The sequence below is a fragment of the Bidens hawaiensis genome, unplaced genomic scaffold (genome assembly GCF_021521415.1).
Source record: "Bidens hawaiensis isolate Kalapana, Puna unplaced genomic scaffold, B.hawaiensis_p1.1 tig00027352_1, whole genome shotgun sequence".
NCBI classification, from domain to species: Eukaryota; Viridiplantae; Streptophyta; class Magnoliopsida; order Asterales; family Asteraceae; genus Bidens; species Bidens hawaiensis.
This window is the reverse complement of record NW_027494434.1, coordinates 83,310-106,883: the sequence shown is the minus strand read 5'-3', so window position 1 is coordinate 106,883 and position 23,574 is coordinate 83,310. Positions and strand designations below refer to the sequence as shown.

General features: G+C 35.0%; 2 protein-coding genes and 1 pseudogene across 2 annotated transcripts; 2 read left to right on the top strand and 1 right to left on the bottom strand.

Annotated features, from left to right (window-relative positions):
* Nucleotides 1–8,108: 8,108 nt before the first annotated feature.
* On the top strand, nt 8,109–9,328 carry LOC143575390 (F-box protein CPR1-like; annotated as a pseudogene).
* A 2,178-nt stretch (nt 9,329–11,506) lies between these two features.
* On the top strand, nt 11,507–16,594 carry LOC143575378 (polyadenylate-binding protein 2-like). The gene is made up of 9 exons (XM_077059778.1): nt 11,507–11,753; nt 13,358–13,476; nt 13,617–14,273; nt 14,391–14,468; nt 14,719–14,808; nt 15,439–15,573; nt 15,665–15,832; nt 15,909–16,094; nt 16,246–16,594. The coding sequence occupies exons 1-9, from the start codon at nt 11,528–11,530 to the stop codon at nt 16,474–16,476; spliced, it is 1,890 nt and encodes a 629-aa protein (XP_076915893.1). The 5' UTR covers nt 11,507–11,527; the 3' UTR covers nt 16,477–16,594.
* A 1,464-nt stretch (nt 16,595–18,058) lies between these two features.
* LOC143575389 (wax ester synthase/diacylglycerol acyltransferase 4-like) lies at nt 18,059–22,684 on the bottom strand. The gene is made up of 6 exons (XM_077059786.1): nt 21,378–22,684; nt 19,429–19,501; nt 19,285–19,352; nt 18,702–18,914; nt 18,385–18,522; nt 18,059–18,321 (listed from the first exon to the last, which is right to left on the bottom strand). The coding sequence occupies exons 1-6, from the start codon at nt 22,122–22,124 to the stop codon at nt 18,175–18,177; spliced, it is 1,386 nt and encodes a 461-aa protein (XP_076915901.1). The 5' UTR covers nt 22,125–22,684; the 3' UTR covers nt 18,059–18,174.
* Between the last annotated feature and the right edge of the window lie 890 nt (nt 22,685–23,574).

Here is a 23,574-nt window from a genome sequence, read left to right as displayed (position 1 = left end):
TGATCAGCCTATAAATATGGGATCCCATCCCTCATACTCACACCAAATTCAATACATCTTTCTCTCTCTCTCTCTAGAAAACTCTCTCTACCTCGTAAAGCGTGTCGACCCTCCTCGTAATCTGTGTCATAAACCGAAGATACCTCGAAATCAAGGTAGGGATAATGCTCGAATAAAATATTATAAAATATTAAAAGGCTTAAAACTCTAAGTCGAGGATATACTTGATACCTCGGGAATAATAAACGAAAACGAATAAAGAAAAATAAATGAAATAATCTTTATTAATAAATAAAGATAAAAGTATTATTTAAAAGTATTTTAAATAAGTAAATGAATATATATATATATATATATTGTTTATATTATTAATATAAACTAAATGATGTATATATATAAGTATACGTTTTTGGGAAAATGTAGGTTGTAGAAAAGAAAACATGTCGGACTAAAGGTCCGAACATAAGAATAAAAGATACATGATTTGAAGTATAGGTTCAAACATGTTAGAAAAAGAAAAGTATTTTGAACTAAAGGTTCAATAAGAAAAGAACGAAGTAAAGAATATGCAAACAAGAGTAAAGATATTGCAAAGTATTATATTGAGGAAAGGAACAAATTGTTAGCATATGTAAGTAAACCTACCAACATCGTGCACTTGACCACCGACACATGGACATCCTCATGTCAACAGGTTAGGTACATTGTTCTGACAGCGCACTTCATTGATGATGATTAGGGAATGCATAAACGAATAATTAATTTTAGACCCATTCATAGTCATAAAGGGGAAGATATTGGTCAAGAGTTATTGCAATGTATTCATGGTTGGGGTACTAAAAATGTTATGACTATGACGGTTGACAACGCGTCTAGTAATGATAAGGCGATTGCTTATTTGTTGAGAAATTGCTTAATTTGTATGATGAGGGAAGACATTTTCATATTAGGTGCATGACACACATACCAAACCTAATTGTCAAAGATGGTTTAACATAAAACATTTATCATGTTGTGTGTATACAAAAAGCAGTCAGGTATATTCGAAACTCAACATAAAGGATAACCAAGTTCAAAAAGTGCATAGAAGACTCATGATTTCGAAACTCAACATAAAGGATAACCAAGTTCAAAAAGTGCATAGAAGACTCATGATTGCTAGATACAAAAGGTAACAGTTTAATTGCTTATTTTTGTTATTATTAGTATTATTGTTGTTGTCTTTGTGTTTATTAAACAATGTTTTTTTAGAGGTATTTCGTGCCGATCATCGCAGAACCTGGTACTAAATTGACTGTTTTGCCCCTGACACGAACTAAAAAAAGGCAAGAAAAGCACAACGTGATGAAAAGAAAGGATGGAGAAGGAACGAAAAATTCAGGTGAAATCTACTTGTTTTTTTCTTTATTTGTAATTTTGTATATTACATAAATATAAGTATTTTTTTTTTCATAAATAGGAAGAGTTATGGGCTGTTTGTTTACATCTGAATGGAACCATTCAGATGTAAACATCTGATTTATTCAGACTTCAGACTATTTGGTTCCAAACAGAAAAACATCTGAATGGTTAAAATTAGGTCTGAATCATTCAGACTTACTGTTTTTGCTGAATGGGAGATCTGAATGAACCAAACAGCCCCTTACTTGAGCTGGAACTGGATGATACATCTGCTGTAGAGGAGTTATTATTGTTAAGTATTTATTGATTATTCTTTAATTGTTTTTTGCTAAAATTTGGTATGTAGGAGGCTTCACTTGAGATTGTTGGTAAGGGTAAGAAGAAGATAAGGATGCTTAATGAGAAACTTAAAAGGATGTCATTCAAATTCTTCTTCAAACTTTGAGCACATATAAAAGGGAAAAAGAAGAGTGATCATGAAATGGTAAAATGTTAACTGAAATGTTTACTTTCAAACAACAAGTTATTACCCATAAATTGAAACGGGACAAAGAGCTATCGAACATGTAATACGTTTTTGTAAGGTGCTGTTTACGCATAATATGATTTTTATAATGCGTTTTATGATGCACTTAATACTCTGCTACAGGGGCCCGTGAACACGGTCCGTTTAACACCGCTAGGAAACTTTTACATTTTTCCGCTTTCTAGAGTGTTTAGATTTAATGGGTTTCTATGTGGTTTGTATATGCATGCGTTGGTTGTTTTAACAGCTACTTTAAAACCTTTGTTGCCATTTATTTTTCTATTTGAGTCTTTTGGTACCACGTGACACGATTTTCGGGTTCAGGTTGCGTACCGGGTCGTATCTAATGATATGCATTTCCTGATTTGCCCTTGATATAATTCTTATCTGTATGCAATATAATGTCCTATTTGACTTTGACCCGGTAACAAACAAGTCTGGCCCGAATTGTTGCTTTTCTATTGTTTTTTTTTTCATGAAAATTCAATAACCCGCAAATATAGATCAAAACACACTGTTGTGTTATGTTGTAAGACACTCTAATAACTCTCCATCATTACTTTGTGATGCAACTTTTGTTGTAACCTGTTTCACACACGGTGTCAACGGGTCAAATGGGTTAAAAGTCAATGGAACCAGTTTTTGTGAAGTTGCTAATTAATTTGCTTTTAGACCAATTGAACACATGAAAACACCACATACCATAACAAATGTCACTAAACTTATTCTCAACGCCAATGATTTCTTGACTGGAGACCCAACGATAAGCATAACCTGAAATTCAAAGCATACGTACATATCGAGAGAGTATCACTCTAAACAATTAAAAGATCTATGTTTGTCACAGTTCACACTTTTTCAATTGTGTCATTGTCAATTATTAGAGCAGCCTGCTAGATTGTTATATAACTTATATTAGTTGGTTTTGGGTTGTACATTTCTGGTAGAGGAGGAGTAAGTTTGAGTTGCACTTTTATCTTTTCTTTTCAGGTTCTTATATTGTAGGTATGATTTTGATTCTAATGAGAACATCCTACATATACCTTCAGACAGAACTAGTAATTCATTTCTTAATCCCACTGAAGTCAAGAATGAATCGGTAATCAGAAAAATAAAAACGTGATTGCCAAACTTGCAAAAATAAGATAATCTCACTCAAAAAAACTATTATAATCAATTTATCATAACTAGCTAACTCCTAGTTATACTCGACTTCAAATACCCTGTCTTTATCTAATACCAAACAAGTTTAAACTATTATCTTATTATTAGACCAAGTGTAATTGACTTCAAATGCTGAACCGGTTGGGCCTGACTCGCCTGGACCGGATTCAAAATTCTCCAACACGAAGACCAATAATCTCCCCACATGAGGCTGATCATCAAAAAACTTTATGGGTGATTTTGTTCATGGTTAACGTGTTAGTTTAGTGATTACAAAAACAACATTGTTATAATATATCATTGAAATCTTGTAATAAAAAGACACCGAGACTTTTACCCCCATTTGACAAGTTCCCTGTTTGATAGAATTCTTTATTTAGCCCATAACCCGTTCGTGGATAAATGGGTTGAAGCTAAAAGTATGTTATCGGAACAAACATTCAGTGAACTATTCGTGAACCGTTTGACGGGAAGTTCGTTTATTTAATAAACAAACGGACACGGACAAATTGCTTTTTGTTAATTTAGTTAAACGAACGAACGTGAATACAGGTCTCGGCCATTCTTTTATTTTCGTGAACATTTGAATACGCTTATGTTCATTTGTTTACATATTCATCCAAATTTTCTAGACTCGTTACAATTTAGTTTATATTTTATAATTTCCATTATAGTTTTGTCTAGTTTTAATAAACTTTTAGGCCAGCCATATTTATGTTCATTTTTACGTGTACCCCATGTTATGTTCCTTCATATATGTTCAGTTATTTTCGTTCATTTACATTCGTGAACCGTTTGTTTATACTATCAACAAACAAACATACACGAACACACGCTCATTTTCTTAACGAGCGAACACGAACTAGAAAACCTTGTATGTATAGAAACGTTGACAAAATAACTATGTCGCAACGGTAATTTTTTTTTCTTTTTTTTTTATTATAATACATAATATCTATATCTATATTATATAGAAAGCATGAGTTAGGGACCTCTTAAATTTTAAGAGGTACCAAACTCATTGTTTTATATACAACACATAATGCATCAAAAATTTAAAAATTATGGGTAATTAAGTCTTTACTCGCAAGTATTTTACTTACAATTTTGGTCCCTCAACTTTATTACCTTTTTTGTAAAGTTTAATAATAGTTACACATATGCCCCCTAATTCAAAACTAACTACCCCACGAATTTTTAACGGCCATAACTTTTTCACACGTTAATACTTTTTCAAAAAAAATATATCATAAAAACGAGCATTTTATTCTCTTTAATTTGGGTATAATATTGCTATAGTTTTTAGTTTAAAAAAAATTAGAATGTTATGCGCTTACCGTTTAGAACCGAGTAACAGATCGAGTCGGACGAGTTCGGGTCATTTGTAAAAGTACAATAGGGTTGGAATGAGTCGATACGAAAAAAATGGTTGTGGTTCGGGTTCAAGTAGAAAGGGGCCAGGTCAGAAGACTCTGAATGCTGTCGAGTCGGAACAGGTTTGAGGCCAAAACGGGTTAGTTTAAAAAAAATAATTTATTTCAAATTACTGTATATTTCAAATTAACGTATATTTCAGATTAATGTATATTGGTTAAGCATGTTTTAATGTCGGTAACACGCATTCCCGTCCGGTCACACGTGTTCAATATTCGATTACACGCAACTGGCTTTGCACGAGTTACGCGTCCAATTTAGGCTACGTGTGCACTGTCATCAGGTGACGTATGTACCGACACAGTGTTCAATGTTGAGTTGCGTGCGTGCGCCGCTGCATAGCGCGGACACCCTGCTAGTGTTAAAAGATATAGAAGAAATAAAACTTTAAATAAAATTGTCAAATAAAAGGGCAAAGATGAGAATTGTATTTGTAACTACTTTTTAAATAAACAAAACATGATTGAAGTGAATGATCATGTTTGTAACTTTTTTTTTAACCAAACAATGTTAACTATATATGAGGTGACTAAAATGCCCCTAAAATCTCATAACTTTATGCATTGTGGATTGTACCTAAAACAATAAGTTTGGTACTTATTAAAATTTAAGAGGTTCATAACTTCTGTTTTATATATAGTAGAATTGTTCTAATACTTATATCCATCTTTCAAGCATTGAAGACGAGCAGGATCATTCCCGTGGCTACACCGCTCGGCGCTCGGGGTGTTATTACTTCGGCCACTAGTCACCGGGGCGGTGTTCCCGTAGGTATAAATGGGACACCTCGAAGGGCACTCCACCCCCCTTTAATTGATTGTTGCTTTACTTTTTTCGAGCGTTTACGTTACGAGGGGAAACGATTATGTTTCTTTATTTTTAGAATTGTACTTTTTTTAAACAAATTCTTTTACTCATATTCTCATTCCATAACCCAAATAACCGATTAATCAGACTTAATAAAACCGACAAAGATGGGGTCCGGTTTCGGATATGATTTTAAAATTTTGAAACATGAATAACCTAACTGAAGAATACACCTACCAAGATGTTAAGATGTGCATTATCAACCAAAACGTTATAGGGGTGCATCTGAGCATTGTCCAGGGACATTCGAAGGGTTCATAATTCAAGGTCATAGTCAAACGAGAAAATATTTCCTAACAATCTCTAAACACAAATTTTGATCATGGAAAAATATCGGAACATTTAATAACGTGTAAATTTTTATACAAGTGCATGTCCTAGTTTATTTTGTTAACATCCATTTTATTTATGAAAACCAAATCTAAACTAATAAAGGGCTAGACTAGAACACAACATTACATCAGGTTCTCTACGACTATAAGTAGGTCTGTAAATGAACCGAATGAACATGAACAAGGGCATGTTCATGTTCGTTTATTTAACTTTAAACGAACACGAACACGGACAATTAATCGAACACAATTGTTGTTCATGCATGTTCGTTGATTTAAAAAAATGAACATGTTCGTGTTCGTTTGTTTAATGTTTAAAGTTTACATGAACAATTTACGAACATAAACAAACACAAATGAAGGTAACTAACCAAAGATAAATAAGCATATAAAAACATATATGAACAAATGTAAGTGAACACAGACAAACATTAATGAACACAGTTAAAATAAACATATATGAACATATACAAAACTATTAAGTCATGAAGTAGATAACTCTTCAAGATAATATTTTATTATTTTCTATTAATATGTGAAGGAACATAAATGAACGAATGAAACACGTGTTCATGTTTGTTCGCTTAATTAAACAAACATAAAAAATTTGTTCATGTTCGTTCATTTATTAAATAAACAAGCTTCTCACCGAACGGTTCACGAACAGTTTATCAAACGTTCGGTTCTTTTAAAGGCCTATCTATAAGTGCATTTCGAAGTTACAAAACATCACTAGTTTCATATTCTTATTATAAACAAGCTTTGTGTTTTTATGACACACATCATCCCCCCCCCCCCCCCCCCCCAATTCATTTGACTCTTACAATTATTCTTGTTTAGGCAATTAGCACTCCTACATACATACTATATACTTGGATCGAATGGGTCATGGGTCGAAATATACATTAGGGTCAAAAATAGGTTATGGTCAGAACATGTCAAATACAAAAATGGTTGTTTGGTTTGGGTCATAACGGGGTTGAATCGGAACGGGTTTCGAGTTTTTTGTTTAACAATAACAACTGATGAAACATTTTAGCTTATAGCTTTTTTAACAAAGCTTATAACTTTTTTAGCTTTTTTTTTTTTACAAAATAAGCTTAATTTGATGTTTGGTTTAGCTTTTTAAGCTTAAGCTTATTAGTGTTTATATAGGCTGATTTGAAGAAGCTTGTTTGAAGATGGTTTTTAACTTTTTTGAAGAAGCTTATTTCTGTAAAGATATAAGCATAAGCTAAAAAATAAAAGCTAGGCCAAACACCCCCGAAGACAATGAATCAACCATAAATGCAAATTACAAGGAAATAATGTTGACTAAATATAACACAATAATAAGTCTATAAGGATGATTAGCATCAATAGTCCCAACATCACAACGAAAACAATCCACCTCTGAAGGCGTTGTCAGATTAGGTTTTGGCTACTCAATCACACTCAATTGAGACGTGGCAACAACATTGTCAGGTTTAATCAAATCACGGTTATCTAAGACACCACTACATAACTAATTCAACCTTGCAGCATTGAAAGTGTCCCATGTGATGAAGTCTGAACTCAAGTGTCAAACATTGAACCACCATAATGGTTCAACAATGAAAGATTCAATGACATAGGGAAATAACTCGTCGCCATAGATCATGTAAAAGAGAAACTACCTTGAGAGATCCGTATGGCAAGATTGGATGAAGTGAAGTGAGGTAATTGTGGATGTTCCCACAAGAGCCTTTCCAAAGCCATCGAGGCTAAAACTCAGTGAGAACACCAGTTGATACGGTTTACTTGATTCCAAACTGGTTTGAAAGATACATGACGCTGCCCTCAACGTACACATTGGTTTTCAATCTCTGGCCAACATTTAATTTGATGAAACCAAACACGACTTAGAGAAACCATATCATGACACAATTTGAAACCATGAACTACAATAATGTATGAGAATCTTGTAGGATTGAATTGTTGGATTGGATGCGAACCGACTTAGTTAATGAGTCATGAAGTACAATACATTCCTTGTTTTGTTAAAACTCATTTGCATCATACGGACAACAACGAACCTAACACTTAGTTCTTTAAATTTATTCAGAGAGGAATTTACAGAAATATTTCAACTTGTAAATGAGAAATATGAATATTAATTAAGATTAATAAATATAAACTTTTAGGAATATATCATTAACAGTTATATTGGAAAGAATATAATAGGATCCTAAAATATATAATATATTTTTTTTTAATTTGGATAATTTAGAACACAACCCTGGGCTTGGGGCTTGGGCTGAGAGTTGTTAATAATTTTTGTTTATGGGATAATAGGATCCTAATATATACATTATATAATATATACGCATTGTTAAGCCTCATGCAATTAGTGAGGCCGGGTTTGAATGGCTGCAGAGCTTGCGTTTGATGTGGTTGAGCAGATACTGTTATGATTGGACGTGGAAGATCTAATTCGATGCAAGAGTGTTTGTAAGTCATGGCTATCTTTTATATCATCTCCTGGTTTTGTTCAAGCTCACTTGAAACGTAATATCAAGAAAGATCATGACAATCTAGTACTTGGACACCGTAGGATGGCTACTTACATGATTAGGTCGGAAGATTGTTGGTTTTACGGCAACTCTTTTCATATGGTTGGTTCTTCTAATGGGGGTATGTTATTCTCCTCAAGATGTTGACTTTGTAGTAATCAATCCTTCAACCCGAGAGAAGAAGAAGCAACTGCCAACGCCGCAATATCGGCCTCAAATGCACAAGATTGGAATGATCAGGCAGGTCGCATGTTGGGGTTTTGGTCATGATTCGTCTATTGATGATTACAAGGTTATCGCAGGCTTCAGTAAGAACTTTCATATAAAGCGGACACGTTTTCATGTGTTAACACTGAAATCTAATGTTTGGAAAGCCGTTGGTGAGGTAGAGTATCATATGCTTTACGGTAGATCCGGTATCTTATGTGGTGGGGCGCTTCACTGGTTTATGGAGGGTAAAAAAACGAGGAAAGTAATCATATCTTTAGATTTATATACGGAGGAACTTAAGAAAATACCCCAGCCATTACCAGACATGTTATATGAATGCGATATAGATCACCGACTCGGGGTTATAGACGAATGTCTATGCATTTATTCATGGCGTTCCCCCTTCTCTAGTAACAAATGGGTATTGAAAAACAACAAGTGGGAGCTATATAATAGTAATGATCATTGTGAGAGCAAGTATGATATTGTTCACGGCTTGACCTTTGTGAAGGAATCACTACCTAGTTTAATCTACCGTCTTGATGATGTTAGACGTGAGCCCAGTGTTGGGGATTATATGCGTGCTAGTATATTTGTCAAGAGCATCGTATCTCCCCATCCCCGTATTAATGAAGGACAAACGAGAAATGCCAAGGTTTGATCTAAATCTGTTTGCTTTTTTTATTACATACAAACACGTAAAGTGCGTGCAGATTCATACTAACATGTGCTATATTTTGTACATGCAATGCAGCAGGGGCAGGAAGGAGGTAATGAGAGTACTGTTGAAAGCGGCAACGTTAGAAAGAGGAAGAGGAGAACGAGGTTTCCGTAAGCATAGCAAGCCGCTCGTATGGATGTAATAACTTTATTTAATTTTATGCAATATAGCTAGTTTTGGTGGTGGTTATTTATATTTATATTAATAAACTCAATAGACATGTGTGTTATTTCTATTAACAAATAGCATTCGTCGCCTTATTATGAAAAGGAGCTTTGTGATTCCAAACATTACATGTTTAATCATCGTCAATATAGACTGGCCTTTAGAATTGTTAATGTTTCAGCAGGCTTGGTGGAAAGTTTTGAATACTCGGGTGGCCTATGCATACATTAACCCTCTAATATTTGTACATGAGGAAAATTGCAAGTGAAGGCCAACAAGAATTCAGCTTTTGTTTTCATTTATATCGATTATGACCAAAAACATGCTTGGATGACGAAGATACTCTTTTTTGTTTTGAGAAAACATTTAATTTCGACCTATAACATGCCCAAAAACTAAAAGCTGATAAAAAAGTTATGGGTGTGTTCATCGTCTCACATGACACATGTTGTGGGCTCTGATTGGCATAAATGAAACCAGATACATACTTAGATGGCCTCCATATATGTTATCCAATAATATTAATATAGTGATTGTTTGTTAATAGACAACTTTAGCAAATCAAAACATGAGCAAATTACAAACAAGGTCAATCAGGGTTGAGACAAATATCCTTAAAAAGCTAATACTTAATTAATCTCGGTTCGTGCATTCATCTGCCAAGATATGTACCAATATGTTTTAATATGCGAAATAGTGTAATCGAGTTTTTACCATATGGCAGAGTGGAGAGAAAATTATAATTGAGGATCTCCAGTCCATTAAGTGGGAATATTGTAGCATCCCAAATTTCAATAGTAATAGTTGATTAGAAACATGCTAAAAATTATTTCATTTTGATGGTTATATTCTGGTGTGAACATATTGTAGAAATTCAAATGTTAAGCAAAAGTCAAACTAAGCTGATCACAGATCCCTTTTCCCCCATTTATAGATTTAACCTTTTTCTTGCAAATTCTGCTTAGAATTTTATGATATACTGAGTCACTGAGAGGCGGATTCAACCTTAAGCTAGGCCCACCCTAGGTTTGTTGTTGGGTAAGCAATTCTTCACTAAGTTTATATATAATTTTAACATTTTAGCTCAAGGCCCACCATAGGTTTGTAAATAGGTATTTGTAAAACACTAAAAGCGGGTAATTCTATGGCCCATAATGTATTAAAGAAACATGGTAATGTTCTAATTTTGACTTCTTTGTTCTATTAACTGATGATATGTAAGTTTTCTAACCTTTTCTTTTAGAAACCAAGAATTTATGTTTTCTAACTTTAGTAACGTTTCTTAACCTTTTTCTTTTAAGTATACATTATGTTATTATGCTATTCGTTGTTCCAGAGTTTAAATTTACATTGTTAACTGCATTCAATTTTTTATTTATTGGGAAGTATGAAAAAATATTAAAAGTATTATTTTCACGTGAAAATCCATTAACTTTTTTGACCCGATCTGTTTTAACCACCCCATATTGCCCCCCCCCCCCCCCCCCCCCCCCCCCCGAAAAGTTTCTGTATCCGCCACTATTAGACATATACAAGTATGCAACGTCAACAATTTAAAATGTACACTTGTGCTATCAGTCTGTTTGGATCCTGACTTTTCTAGAGAAAGATTTTGGGTCTCATTTGATAAGTTTTCAATTTTGCCAGAATCTTTAGGGGTCTCAGGAGGAGGATTTGGTGTTGTACCCTCGGCTGGTTTACTTCTGCTTTCAGTTTGCGGTTTTGATTGAACGGTGGGGTCATAATCAACAACCACAACCTCCACCAGAAATCCTGGAGATGGTAGTTTCCTCTGCAGATACACAACTGAATGCAGGTATGTAACTACTTTAAAGAGAGTATTTTGAGTTTGAAAGAGTATTTTAATAAGGTTCCAAATTTAAAAAACTGACTGAGATTAACGGTGGGGACTTAGCATGCAACCGTCTCACAAATTATCCGAAAATAACTTCCGAAAATAAACTAAAAGTTTCAGAAAAAAACCTTTTTCTGCATATACCCTATAATTATAACATAAAAAATTCAAAAAGAGTCCATAGGTTTTCTTATTTCAACATTTACCTCATAATTATAACCTAAAAAGTTGCATTTACATTATAGCATACCGTTATGATCTGATACATGAGTAATAGACGGTCTGATCCAATAAGGGCACCTATTAAGCTAGGGTTTTGAGATGGCTGCTCAGGCTCAGGTTCAACCTCAGGCGGTGAGTGGTGGTGGTCAGCAGTTTGTGCCGACTTCATTGTATGTGGGTGATCTGGAGTGGAATGTGACGGACTCCCAGCTTTATGATCTCTTTAATCAGTTAGGCCAGGTGGTTTCGGTTAGAGTGTGCCGGGATTTGTCGACTCGGCGCTCGCTTGGTTACGGTTATGTCAACTATGCCAATCCGCAAGACGGTTAGTTTTTTGTTGAAAGTTGGATTTATTAATGTTTTAGATGGAAATAGGATTGTTTGCATGATGGTTTTTAGAGTAATTTATATTAGAATAAAGATTATATGACTTTAGGTACGCTTTATATGCATGCTCAATGAACCAAAAAATTACTTATCTTAGCCATTGCTGTTTGACTGTTAGGTTGTTTATATTTGATTAAGAGTTAAAGATTTAGTATGTACTAGTTATAACACGGGCCTAACTCCTAAGGTTATTTCGCTGAATAAGTGATATTTTAGGTAGGGCTGGCTGGTTTAATGGAATAAATGAAGTTAATAAATATTACATGCTCTTTTTAGGTATTTTTTGAGACCCGAGTCCTTTATAGGAATGGTTACTTGTACTCAAGACCATTTTATCTGCTTAGCATCCACAACGTAACAAATTAACGACACTTTCAGTTTTATTGTTGGTAGGAAAAGTTGTAGATATACAGAGTGGCGCACCTTAAGCTCGCTTAGGCTTAAGCTTGCTTGCTTCTGACTCAAAGAGGTGCCATGCGCACAAAAGTCGTGCGGGACGCAGTCTTGAAGCGCGATTGCTGTACATTGGAAAGTTTTGTGCTTTAAAATTTGTAGTTTTGTGCTCTCAGATGTTGCAACATGAGCCTTTTAGGCTGTACATATAAGTTATCTATATGTCAAACCACATATAAAGCTTATTTATGTTTAAGTTTTGGGTAAGTGATGCTAGAAACCTGTAAAAAATATATAAAAAAACAATATGCATTATTCACGCCTAGCATACCGAAAGCGGTGTGCTTTTGCACTTCGCACCTCAGCCCGGTACTCTATCGCCTTGATGTCCCTCACGCTTTTTAAGACTAAGTGTGCGCCTAGGTGCTCAGGCAAGGTGAGGCGCATCTTAAGCACCTCAAATGCACTTCGGTGCATCATTTGCGCTGAACCTGCCAAAAATGGTCTGGACCGGATTAAGCAGGGCTGCATCAGCCTTGTGGTTCCTTCTCTCGACTTGACTCCCTTTTATAGCCATCTCAAATTTCCTCACATGATGGAATGTGGGATTAGAACCACAAGAAAAGTAAACAGTTTTTTTTACATTGTTATAATTTATAAAGAAAACTAAGTTAGATCTTTATTATATATGTAAATTTATATTAAATTATTAGTATTATATGCGTATACTATTACATTTTTTGTTTTCTTATTATTGCGCCTTTCTTTTCTTGGGTGTGTTTTTTTACGTCTAGGCGACATGGGCGCCTTTTGCACTTTGGGCGCTCCTTGTGCGTCTAAGTGTCTAACTAGTAGTAACTACTATATATATATACCTAAAATGAACCACACCAAGAAGTTACTTATGATTAGGATGCCATGTTTTTGTTGAGCTTTTACTGAAACTAAACATGCGGAAAGGGTGATCCCTGCCATCATTTTGTAAATCTTGCAGTAGACCATGTCATCTTTTGTTGCTACTAACAAAACCCATGTTAGAGAAGAAATTACATCGACGTTTACTGTTGAATGAAACACATTAATCTTTTTTTAATATTAGCTTTTCAAGTCTTAAGCAGCCCCATTTTTTTTTTGTTATGTTGATGACAGCTGCAAGAGCAATGGAGGTGCTGAACTTCACTCCTCTGAATGGCAAGCCAATCAGAATAATGTATTCCCATCGAGACTCTAGTGTACGCAAAAGTAGTTCTGGAAACATATTTATCAAGGTATCTAAATCTTTATTTATGCTCTTTCGAGTTTTTTAGGAAAGAAGAGAGAGGAAAAATAAATATGTATTCTCATCATTGTCTGCATACGTATCGTCTTCTTTACTGACTTTCTTATTTTGAAAATTTGAATAAAACAGAATTTGGATAAGGCGATCGACCAGAAGGCACTACATGACACCTTTTCTACATTTGGAAACATTCTTTCATACAAGATAGCGACAGATATAACTGGTCAATCAAAGGGCTATGGTTTTGTGCAGTATGACAGTGAAGAGGCTGCACAAAAAGCTATTGAGAAGCTCAACGGCATGCTTCTAAATGACAAGCAAGTGTACGTGGGGCCCTTTTTGCGCAAACAAGAAAGAGAAATGGCTGTTGGCAAGGCAAAGTTCACCAATATATATGTCAAAAACTTGTCAGAATCAACAACCGATGAGGATTTGAACAAGATATTTAGTGAATATGGAACTGTCACAAGTGCTGTTGTGATGAAAGATGCTGATGGAAACTCCAAATGTTTTGGATTCGTTAATTTCGAGAATTCTGACGATGCTGCTAAAGCGGTTGATGCTTTAAATGGTCACAAGTTTGATAATAAAGAATGGTATGTTGGAAAAGCGCAGAAAAAACATGAGAGGGAACAAGAACTAAAACAAAAATTTGAGCAGAGTATGAAGGAGGCGGTCGATAAATCACAAGGGCTAAATTTGTACATAAAGAATTTAGATGACACGATTGATGATGAAAACCTGAAGGAATTGTTTTCTTCTTTCGGTACTATAACTTCATACAAGGTTTGTGGGTCCCAAAACGTCTTCTTCCTCATATACATTGTATTCAGTAGGGATGTACCAAACTATTCTATTGATATGGTGATTATGGCTACAGTATATTTTACATATTTTTAACAGGTTATGCGAGATCCTAATGGAGCAAGCAAAGGTTCAGGTTTTGTTGCATTTTCAACTCCTGAAGAAGCTTCTAGAGCAGTAAGTAAATGTAATTTATCATTTTTTTAAGCATATTGTAGTTGAAGGTCACTCAAGTATGCTATTATTTTCATAAAGGCCACCTGTTGATTTAACATAAGTGAAACTGGATACACTACATACTTGGTGGCCAATGAACTAGTTTTAATACATGGGTGGTAAAATAGGCTGAATACTTGGATGGGCCTACATTTATTACATTTTTTAAGTTCAGTGTATATGATTAATGTGAACTTTGTTGTTGTGGTAGCTTTTCGAGATGAATGGAAAGATGGTCGCTAGCAAGCCTCTTTATGTTGCACTTGCACAACGCAAGAAAGATAGAAGGGCAAGGTTGCAGGTATGCTTTCAGTTTTTTTTACCAATATGGCATTGTACTAGGCCAATATAATCTTATCATATTAGTTGAAATATGTTAGAAATTTAATGTAGGGATAATATATTGAGAGTCACCTAAGTATGTGTTTCTTCTACCAAGGCTATCCATATATCGAAACGACTTTATAGACCCACAAGTATGTATCCGTTTTTGTTTATATAAGTTTCGAGGTTGCTTTTTATAATTGAAAGATTCATTCAACTGAAGGGTGTAATTTATCTTTGTAATTATATTAGTATTTAAATTATTTTGTATTATTTATGTTAGGGGGTACCTTTGTCATTTTACAATTTGCCAGCATACATTTAGCCGGAATTGGTCTAAATCAAAACAAATACATATTTGATGACCCATAAAGTAATTTTGATATTATGGGCCTGAATGAAAAAAGTTAAATACTTGGGTAGTTGGGCGGCTGCCAAATACACTCTCTTATCAAGAATTCACCATTAAAAGGCATAATTGTCATTAGCCTATACGATACTGGATGATGATGAATAACAGTTGATGTCCATAAAGTTGATTAATGTTCATTAAGTTTATTGATTTTAAGTTAAATGGCTGATGACAGTTGGACCTTTTTCTATGCAGGCACAATTCTCACAGATGCGCCCAATTGCTATGGCACCTACCGTAGCACCTCGGATGCCAATGTACCCCCCTGGCACTCCAGGTCTTGGTCAACAAATATTCTATGGTCAACAGCCTACATTCATTCCTCCGCAGGTAAAATCCCACTTACTTTATTTATCTTGTCTATAGACTATAGTCTTCAAATGCATATTTTTACTCATTATTTTCTCCTATTTTCGGATAGCCTGGATTTGGGTATCAGCAGCAACTTGTCCCAGGTATGAGACCCGGCGGGGCTCCAGTTCCCAACTTCTTTATGCCAATGGTTCAGCAAGGTCAACGTCCGGGTGGCAGACGTGCTACTGGTCCTGGTCAACAAAACCAGCAGCCTCTTCCACTTATGCATCAGCAGGTTTGTTTCTGATAGCCTGACATGTTGGTGTTCGTTTATTTTTGTGTGTGTGTGTTTAATTGCTGAAAATAAGCAGATGATGCCACGTGGGAGGGTGTACTGGTATCCCCCGGGACGCAATGCAGCTGATCCTTCGATGAGTGGTATTGGAGGTGCTCCGTATGACATGGGTGGAGTCATTCCATCTCCAATCCCGCAACCAATTCCTATTGGTGCTTTAGCTTCTGCACTTGCAAATGCTTCCCCGTCTGAGCAGAGGACGGTATGCATTTTTATACTCTTTTAATATACACATCATTTTATCGGTTGAGTATAGTCACTCAAAAATCACTATTATGTATATGTATATACATACACACGTATATATATATGTTAGTGATGAATTTTAATATTTTAATGTGTCATATATATAGATGTTGGGAGAAAATCTATACCCACTAGTGGAACAGCTGGAGCCCAAGTCGGCAGCAAAGGTAACAGGGATGCTTCTAGAAATGGATCAAACCGAAGTCCTTCACTTGCTGGAATCACCTGATGCTCTCAAGGCAAAGGTTGCAGAGGCTAAAGAGGTTTTGAGGAACGTTGCACAGCAGGCGGCAGCTGGTGGTGCTGCCAACCAGTTGGCGGGCCTCTCACTAGAGTGATGTCAGTGTTCAATTGGAAGCAATGGGATTTGGATGGTTTGTGGTAAGACTTGTTATGTAGTTTGGGTAGTGTGCAAATGATTTGATTTATTTATTTTGGTTTGGGTGTTTTGGATGGATGGATGGATGGTTATGTTTTGAAGATTGTTGTATTGTTAAACTTGGGATTTAAATGATCTATATGTTGGTTTGTTTATTTATTTATTTAAATATTTTTAGTTTATTGTTATTAAGCATGTTTTTTGTGAAAAGTTAATGATAAGACCTTTTTTTATTACATCAAGCTTTTGTTCAGTTACCATTTGATGGAATTGCTTTGTTACAACTAAAGAACTTTTACCTTTTCTTTATTTTCCTATTCTTCATGTAATGTAGGTCTTCATTGTCTAGATAATCTTTCTAAATGCTGCAATCACTTTTAAGATTGAATTGTTTCTAATAGGTTGTTTAAATTCTCAAATCTCAACCAGATAATTTAGAAATCAAAAACCAGTAATTATGTATCCCTAGCATCTAGCTGGAAAAAGACCAAACGCTGTGCTTTTACAAGATGTGACCCGGCACATGTTTTTGATGAAATGACACTTCATGAATCAGTGCGATTGTTGTAGAGGTGCACAAAATAACCGGTATAGGATTTCTCCCCGGAGCCGGTGGAACCGGAACCGGAAATATCCGGTCAAAACCCGAAAAAAACCCGTAGGAACCGGTCAAAACCCGACCCGGAACCGGTCAAAACCCGGTCAAATACCCGACTATACTCGGAACCATTTCCTACCCGAACCTGATTTGACTTTTGTTGACCATACCCGGAACCGGTTCCGGGTTTGAAAAATACCCGATTTTGTGCACGTCTAGTTTGTTGGGCAGGTAAATTAATTAGCGTGAATTTACATATCAACCGACTTTGACATGTTAATTCTGAGGCAGGCCAAAGAAATCGCGTTTCAGAGTACCGCCCCCCTTGAGGCCTTGACCTTGCTATTTTTGTAGCTAGAGATAAGATTAATATCTAAGCAACGTTCAATCCGCACCTCTTAATTGTAGTTGAACCCAAAATCCGCACTTGTAGAGTACAGATCAATGAACAAAAGTATTATGGATTTTCCGGGTTTTGTGAGGTACCGGACTAGACAATATTAAATATGTGTTTTTAAGTAGTTGAGATAACTGAATGTCCTTCTCACATGGAGTGAAAGCTTATATATGAGAGAGAGCCGAAGTGGCCTAGTTCATTTAATGCATTGCATTCACTATGATGGGCCATTGAGGGCTCCCCAGTTGTGTAGCCTTCACAAGTCCCTTTGTTGGGGGATGTCATATATTTTTTTTTTCTAGAATGAATGTTTGATGCCTTGATGGCGTATATCTCATCAGTAACGAAACTTACTCGGATTTCCTTACAATATTTAGTAAATGATTATTATAAAAAATGAATTGATAAAACTAAAATCACCAACACTGGCCCCTACACTTAAATATGTTCACCCATTTTCGAAATTAAATTGCAAAATAAGCCAAAATACATAGGTATAAAGAGTTAGAGACGTTCATTATATAGTAACTCACGCTAATTACACAAATATTTTTGCCAATTGACATACAGAAAACCTACCTTATGTGGATAGCAAAGAATATAGGATCTTTTGCATTCTAAGAACTTGCTTTTATTTACTTATAATTTTGAAAAGAACTTTGTCATATTTGTACCGAGGCTTGTTTCATTTCGAGCAATGCATCTTCAAAACACTTAGCCAAATTTTCAGGGTCAGGAATGAGGTCTTTAGCAACTAAAATCTGCATATCGGCATTTCCGGAGTAACTCACCATATGCATTGTAATTGCCTGCATTCAAATTCAACTCAAAACATTTTACAAATAAATAATGGTATTGATGTTTCTACTAACATGGGATAAGCTTGATGATGTCGTCCTCATGTAAGTAACCGGGATGCCTGCAACCGTGACCTCTTCTCTTGGGCCCACCACATTTGAAATCGTGAAAGTCGTGTTGCAAATTACCCTGTAATTAAGCATGCTCGCAACCTACACATAATAACACCATTAGCTAGAAAATGGAGGCCATGATTTCAAAGACTGAAAAGTAAAATAAAAAACTAACGAACTAAAAGGATTATTTTGGCCAAACTACGAGGACTAAAAGCGTAATTTACTCTAGAATATAAAATAATATTTAATAATAAAAAAAAAGATTGAAATGTGACCTTTACTCCAAAGAACTTCATAACAAAGTATCCAATTTGGTGTGATAGAAAAGCCTCCATGGACAACTTCTTTCTATCAATCATCATTTTGGCTCTCTTCAAATATTGAAGTGAATCAGACACATCTCTATGGTAGTATACTGGTAGCAGCATGATACCAACTTTATTTCCCCACCCTGACACTACATTTTTCTTCATTAATTCTTTTATATCCTGTCAAAATTACAAATTATATTAAGAGTTTGACCATAAAGAAATTAATTTATATTAACCAAAAGTGTAATAAACTTTCATGTTTTTTTTGTCAATGTATGTTACTTTTTTTTTTTCACTCTTTGATGTAACAAACTATGATTTTGTTACCAGAGCGGTAGAAAAGTTGGATTTTTATTTTTCTTTAATATAAGGAAACAACATCATTTAGGCGAGGAACTTGGTTTGAATCATTAACCTAAACATGAGAATACTAAATTTGGTTTCTCTCTTATTTTTATCAAAAAATGCAAATTGATTGTCTTGTTCTCAACTTCCTTTATGGTTCCTAACCAAACATGCTACCGCTATGATGTTCAAGATATGTAACCTGGAGTCCGGGTGACGGTCTCAGATTAACCAAGGCGACACCGGTGATTTGAAGGCCCTCTTGAAGAGCTACAAAACACAAGTAATTGAATAGAGAAACGTTAAAGAAACTTACAGTCTGACAAAAGATGTAAAAGAAACTTACAATCTGACGATCGGTTGCCCAAATATTTTGATAGTCCGAGTGATATTACGCCAAAAAGTACATCATTTATCGTCTGCATTCAATATATAATATGTTAAGTTGTCACGCTTTCATAATCTAATATTTCCAACATGAATGAAAAATAAATGGCATAATAAGTAGATTATGGGTACAGACAATAATGGGTGTGTTGTAAAAAATTGGGCCAAACTGATAGGTACGGTTTCGAAAACGACAAACCAAATCAGCCAAAAGGTTCGGTTTAAATGGTTTAAACATCTTTGAGATCGTGAGTTTGTATTAAACATTTAAAAAATAATAAATATGGTTCATGCATGTTAAAGTACCAAAAAAAAACGTATAATCACTAGCAATATTAGAAAAATATGAATTCTTCAAAAATATCCGAAAACCAACCATAAGAAAATATAAACCATCTAAAAACATTGTCCCATCATCACTACTTTTTTTTTTCCTTTTCTCACCATATAATATATACTATAATAACATGAGGCACACCACCAACTCGTTTTAATGGTTCTTGGCCAAAAACAAGATGGTAAAGCATGCCATCAAAACCAACCACGAGAATGTGAAAAAAATGGAAAAAGTTGGCACATCACCCTATTCCCAACTAAAAGCCGCCTTATTGGCTATAGAAGGTGGACCACGTAAATGGTTTTCTGGCATCCTATATCCTTCACCTACTCATTTATGTAATGTATGCCTTCAGAAAGAAACAATCAATCAATGCCTATATCCAGGTGTCTAAAAAAACGATAATAGTACAAATTTATAAAATAACTTTTATCTTGAATATGTGAACGATTTCGTTTGCACATAATATTTTTCTCACCTTTTAGTTATTTACTTTTGTATATCTAGCTTTCGTTTCTTAATTTGGAGCATACATAGTTGGTTTCATATTTTTACATGTATTGGAAGAAAGGTTAATTTTGTACATTTTCTTACACGAAAATGATCTAACAAAGTAATTAATATTTAGATAACAAGTCATTTAAAAAGCATATAAAGACAATAAAGTAGATAGATAGAGAGATAAACGTATTGGTCATGTTCATTGCCATAGATATTGTCAAAGCCTACACGGTGTCCCTTTGTATTAGATTGAGAGGGACAATTAGGAATTAGGGGTGCAAATGAGTTAAGCTGCTCGCGAACTATTCGAGATCAGCTCATGAAAAAGCTCGGTCGAGCTGATCTTGAGCCTAAAAGTAAGCTCGTTTGATAAATGAGTCAAGCATAAGCTTCACTTATCGAGCTCGAACCGGCTCGTGAGCCTAAATGCGTTTATATAATACTTTAATATATATATATATTTAATAATTATTAATTAATACATATAATGTTACAAAAAATAACTAAATAACACATTATTTTATATATAAAATTATAATTGAAAAAAAAATACAAAATAATTATAAATATATAAGAAATTAATTAATAAATAATAAACGAGCCGAGTTCGAGCTTTGAAAATAGAGCTCGAAACAAGCTGAGGTCAAGCCTAGTCAAGCTCGGGCTCGACTCGTTTCCATCCCTACGAACAATAATATAAACCGAATCTTATATATATTTCGAACCAGTCGATTTATTTTGGTTGGGTCCTCTTTAAAAAAAAAGTTATAAAACACTCTAGATTAAAAGTGTGACGTACTAAATTAGAAATTAATGTTAATAAACAAACAAATAAATTAAAGCTTTAAGTTACCAAAATCCATCTTTTTAGGACGCACTGGCGTTATCCCAAACCCGAAAATACAGTCATATTTGGTAAAGTCACAGAGTGTACCTCACAAATGAACATGCCGTGGTGTTTAGTTGGCCAAACCAATAGGACTACGATTTTAAATGACAACACAACACAACACAACACAACACACCCACCCCCATACCCAATGCATGCATAAAGTTAACGGAAAACTTACCGCCTCTGTAACGGCGTTCTTCACCGTCTTCATATCATCCAAACTAAACTTAGCCGTAGCCAGCTTCCTCGGCCACATCTCCACCCCTTCACCACCTCTGACCACCGTCTTCCCGTCTTTGACCGTCAATCCTCTTATTATAAACTCAAACACGTAAATCAAACTAAACCAAATAACTTTCATCAACTTCCAAATTTCACCTAACGTTCCTAATTTACGTCTCCGTGTTGACGAAACTAACGGTTCAATCAACGGCGTCTGATTTAAATCATCCAGCTTCCTCGTCAACGTTAACATCAACGACATGATGGATATTCCGTCACCGAGCGCGTGATGCACACGCAACACCACACACTTATGCGCAGACAATAAGTGAATCTCCCACAGCGGCTTATCGTTACTCAACGGAGACGATACAGCGAGATCGGACACGTAATCGTTGACTGCTGACTCGTCGTCATCGTCATCATACTCGCCGACCGGTTCGGACCGGAGGATGATGTGCCGGTCGATGTCGAGTTCGATTTGGCGCCAATACTCTCGGCCGTGGTGATCGGTGATGAGGATACTGGAGAACCTAGGGTGCTTGATCATGAGAGAGTTTGTGATGACGTGTCTGGCGGCGGTTAGTTCGATTGGACGTTTGAGGCCGAGTGAGCAGTTGATGATCTGGTGAGTTGCTGGTTGTACGAATAACCGGCCGGCCGGAGATAATGGCTCGTCGTTGTGAATATTAATACTACTCATTTTGGAGGGTGTTGATGGTGGTGTTAATGTTTATATTATATCGGCTTTTATTTATATTTCTTGTTGAAGTATGGATATTTGGTTGAGAAGATGGTTTTTATTTTGTTTGGTTATTTTGTGTGACAAATGTTATTATTTTTTTTAGGAATCATGAATATAGTTGTTTATTTAGTGGCCTTAAAAACATCTAATAAAGTTATTTATTTGTTTGCCTTAAAAACAATAAATAAACACTTTTCAATTAACATCGCGAATGAGGCGGGTAGTCGTTCGGTTAGTAACTGGTGCTAAAGATCATGATAGATGATAGATAGTTAGATACAACTAACGCTTTTAATGAAAGGAGTCAAATGACCAAAGCTTATAAACAATCTCATATCTTTCCTTCCCTATTGTATGTATAAAAAATAAGCCAAAACCGTATAAAACAACTTATTTTGCCTTATTAATGTCAAGCGGTCAATCTTCAATAGTTAAATCAGCATATCGATCTTTTTCCGTCTTATTTGTAACTTTGCATGAGGGCCGATGAAAATGTGATATTGCCTTCTATCTTTAAGTCTTTAACTATCAACTAATATATGAAAGCAAAATTGATAAACATTATGGATATTTAATGATACGTGAAAAAAGAAAAAAGTTTGATTACTTTTATTTTTAAACTAGAACAAAAAGTATTCATTTTTTCTCTATTTAGCTCGTATTTAAAAAATGTCAAATACAAAATTATAAACCTATAATTTATTTAAACTCGAATAAGTTTTCTATATTATTTTCTTATTCAACTTTCATTCACCTTCTAGCGATTTCGTCATTTCAATCGACAAAGCCAATTGTTTTGCTTTATTCATAACCGGTTAATTGGATCTAGCCATCTAGGCCACGTGCCCATACATGTATCGCCTACAATTACCCCAATCAAATACTTTTTTCATTCTTGTTTATGTAGTACACAATACTCATTACATGCAAATATGCAACTAACCTATAAGCACCAAGCCACCAACTAAATGGCACAAAATAAACATGTCAAATAAGTCGTCCTATCATGCGTAGTGTCTGTTTGATAATGGAAGAGACGGGTGATGAAATTAACAATGGAGTTATTTTGATTATTATCATTCTATTGTCATGTTTGATTAGCATATGTGAATGAAATAAATCAATACTTCATGCTGTTCACTTGTTGGTGGACAAACTAAGCTGAGTAGATAAAATACAAATGACAAAAATATGTTTGTTTAAAATAAATCAAAATAAGAAAAATGGTAATGACAGTGGGGTGACGACGATGGTGGCAACAGAGGTGGGTGGTGTTAGTGACGAGAAAGTAGGGTGAAAGAGTGGGTGGATGGAATGAAAAAAAAACGAGTGTGTACGAATGATTTTGATGTGTTTAGACTAAGCGGTAGGCTCATTCCACACCCTTCAAGGGTCCTATGTAGCAAGA

Coding starts and splice junctions, on each gene's coding strand:
- LOC143575378 (XM_077059778.1), top strand. CDS start 11,528: ATGGCTGCTCAGGCTCAGGTTCAACCTCAGGCGGTGAGTGGTGGTGGT. Junction 13,477..13,616: donor CTGGAAACATATTTATCAAG/GTATCTAAATCT, acceptor TGAATAAAACAG/AATTTGGATAAGGCGATCGA. Junction 14,469..14,718: donor CTGAAGAAGCTTCTAGAGCA/GTAAGTAAATGT, acceptor TTGTTGTGGTAG/CTTTTCGAGATGAATGGAAA.
- LOC143575389 (XM_077059786.1), bottom strand. CDS start 22,124: ATGAGTAGTATTAATATTCACAACGACGAGCCATTATCTCCGGCCGGC. Junction 19,353..19,428: donor GGGCAACCGATCGTCAGATT/GTAAGTTTCTTT, acceptor TGTGTTTTGTAG/CTCTTCAAGAGGGCCTTCAA. Junction 18,915..19,284: donor GACCGTCACCCGGACTCCAG/GTTACATATCTT, acceptor TAATTTTGACAG/GATATAAAAGAATTAATGAA.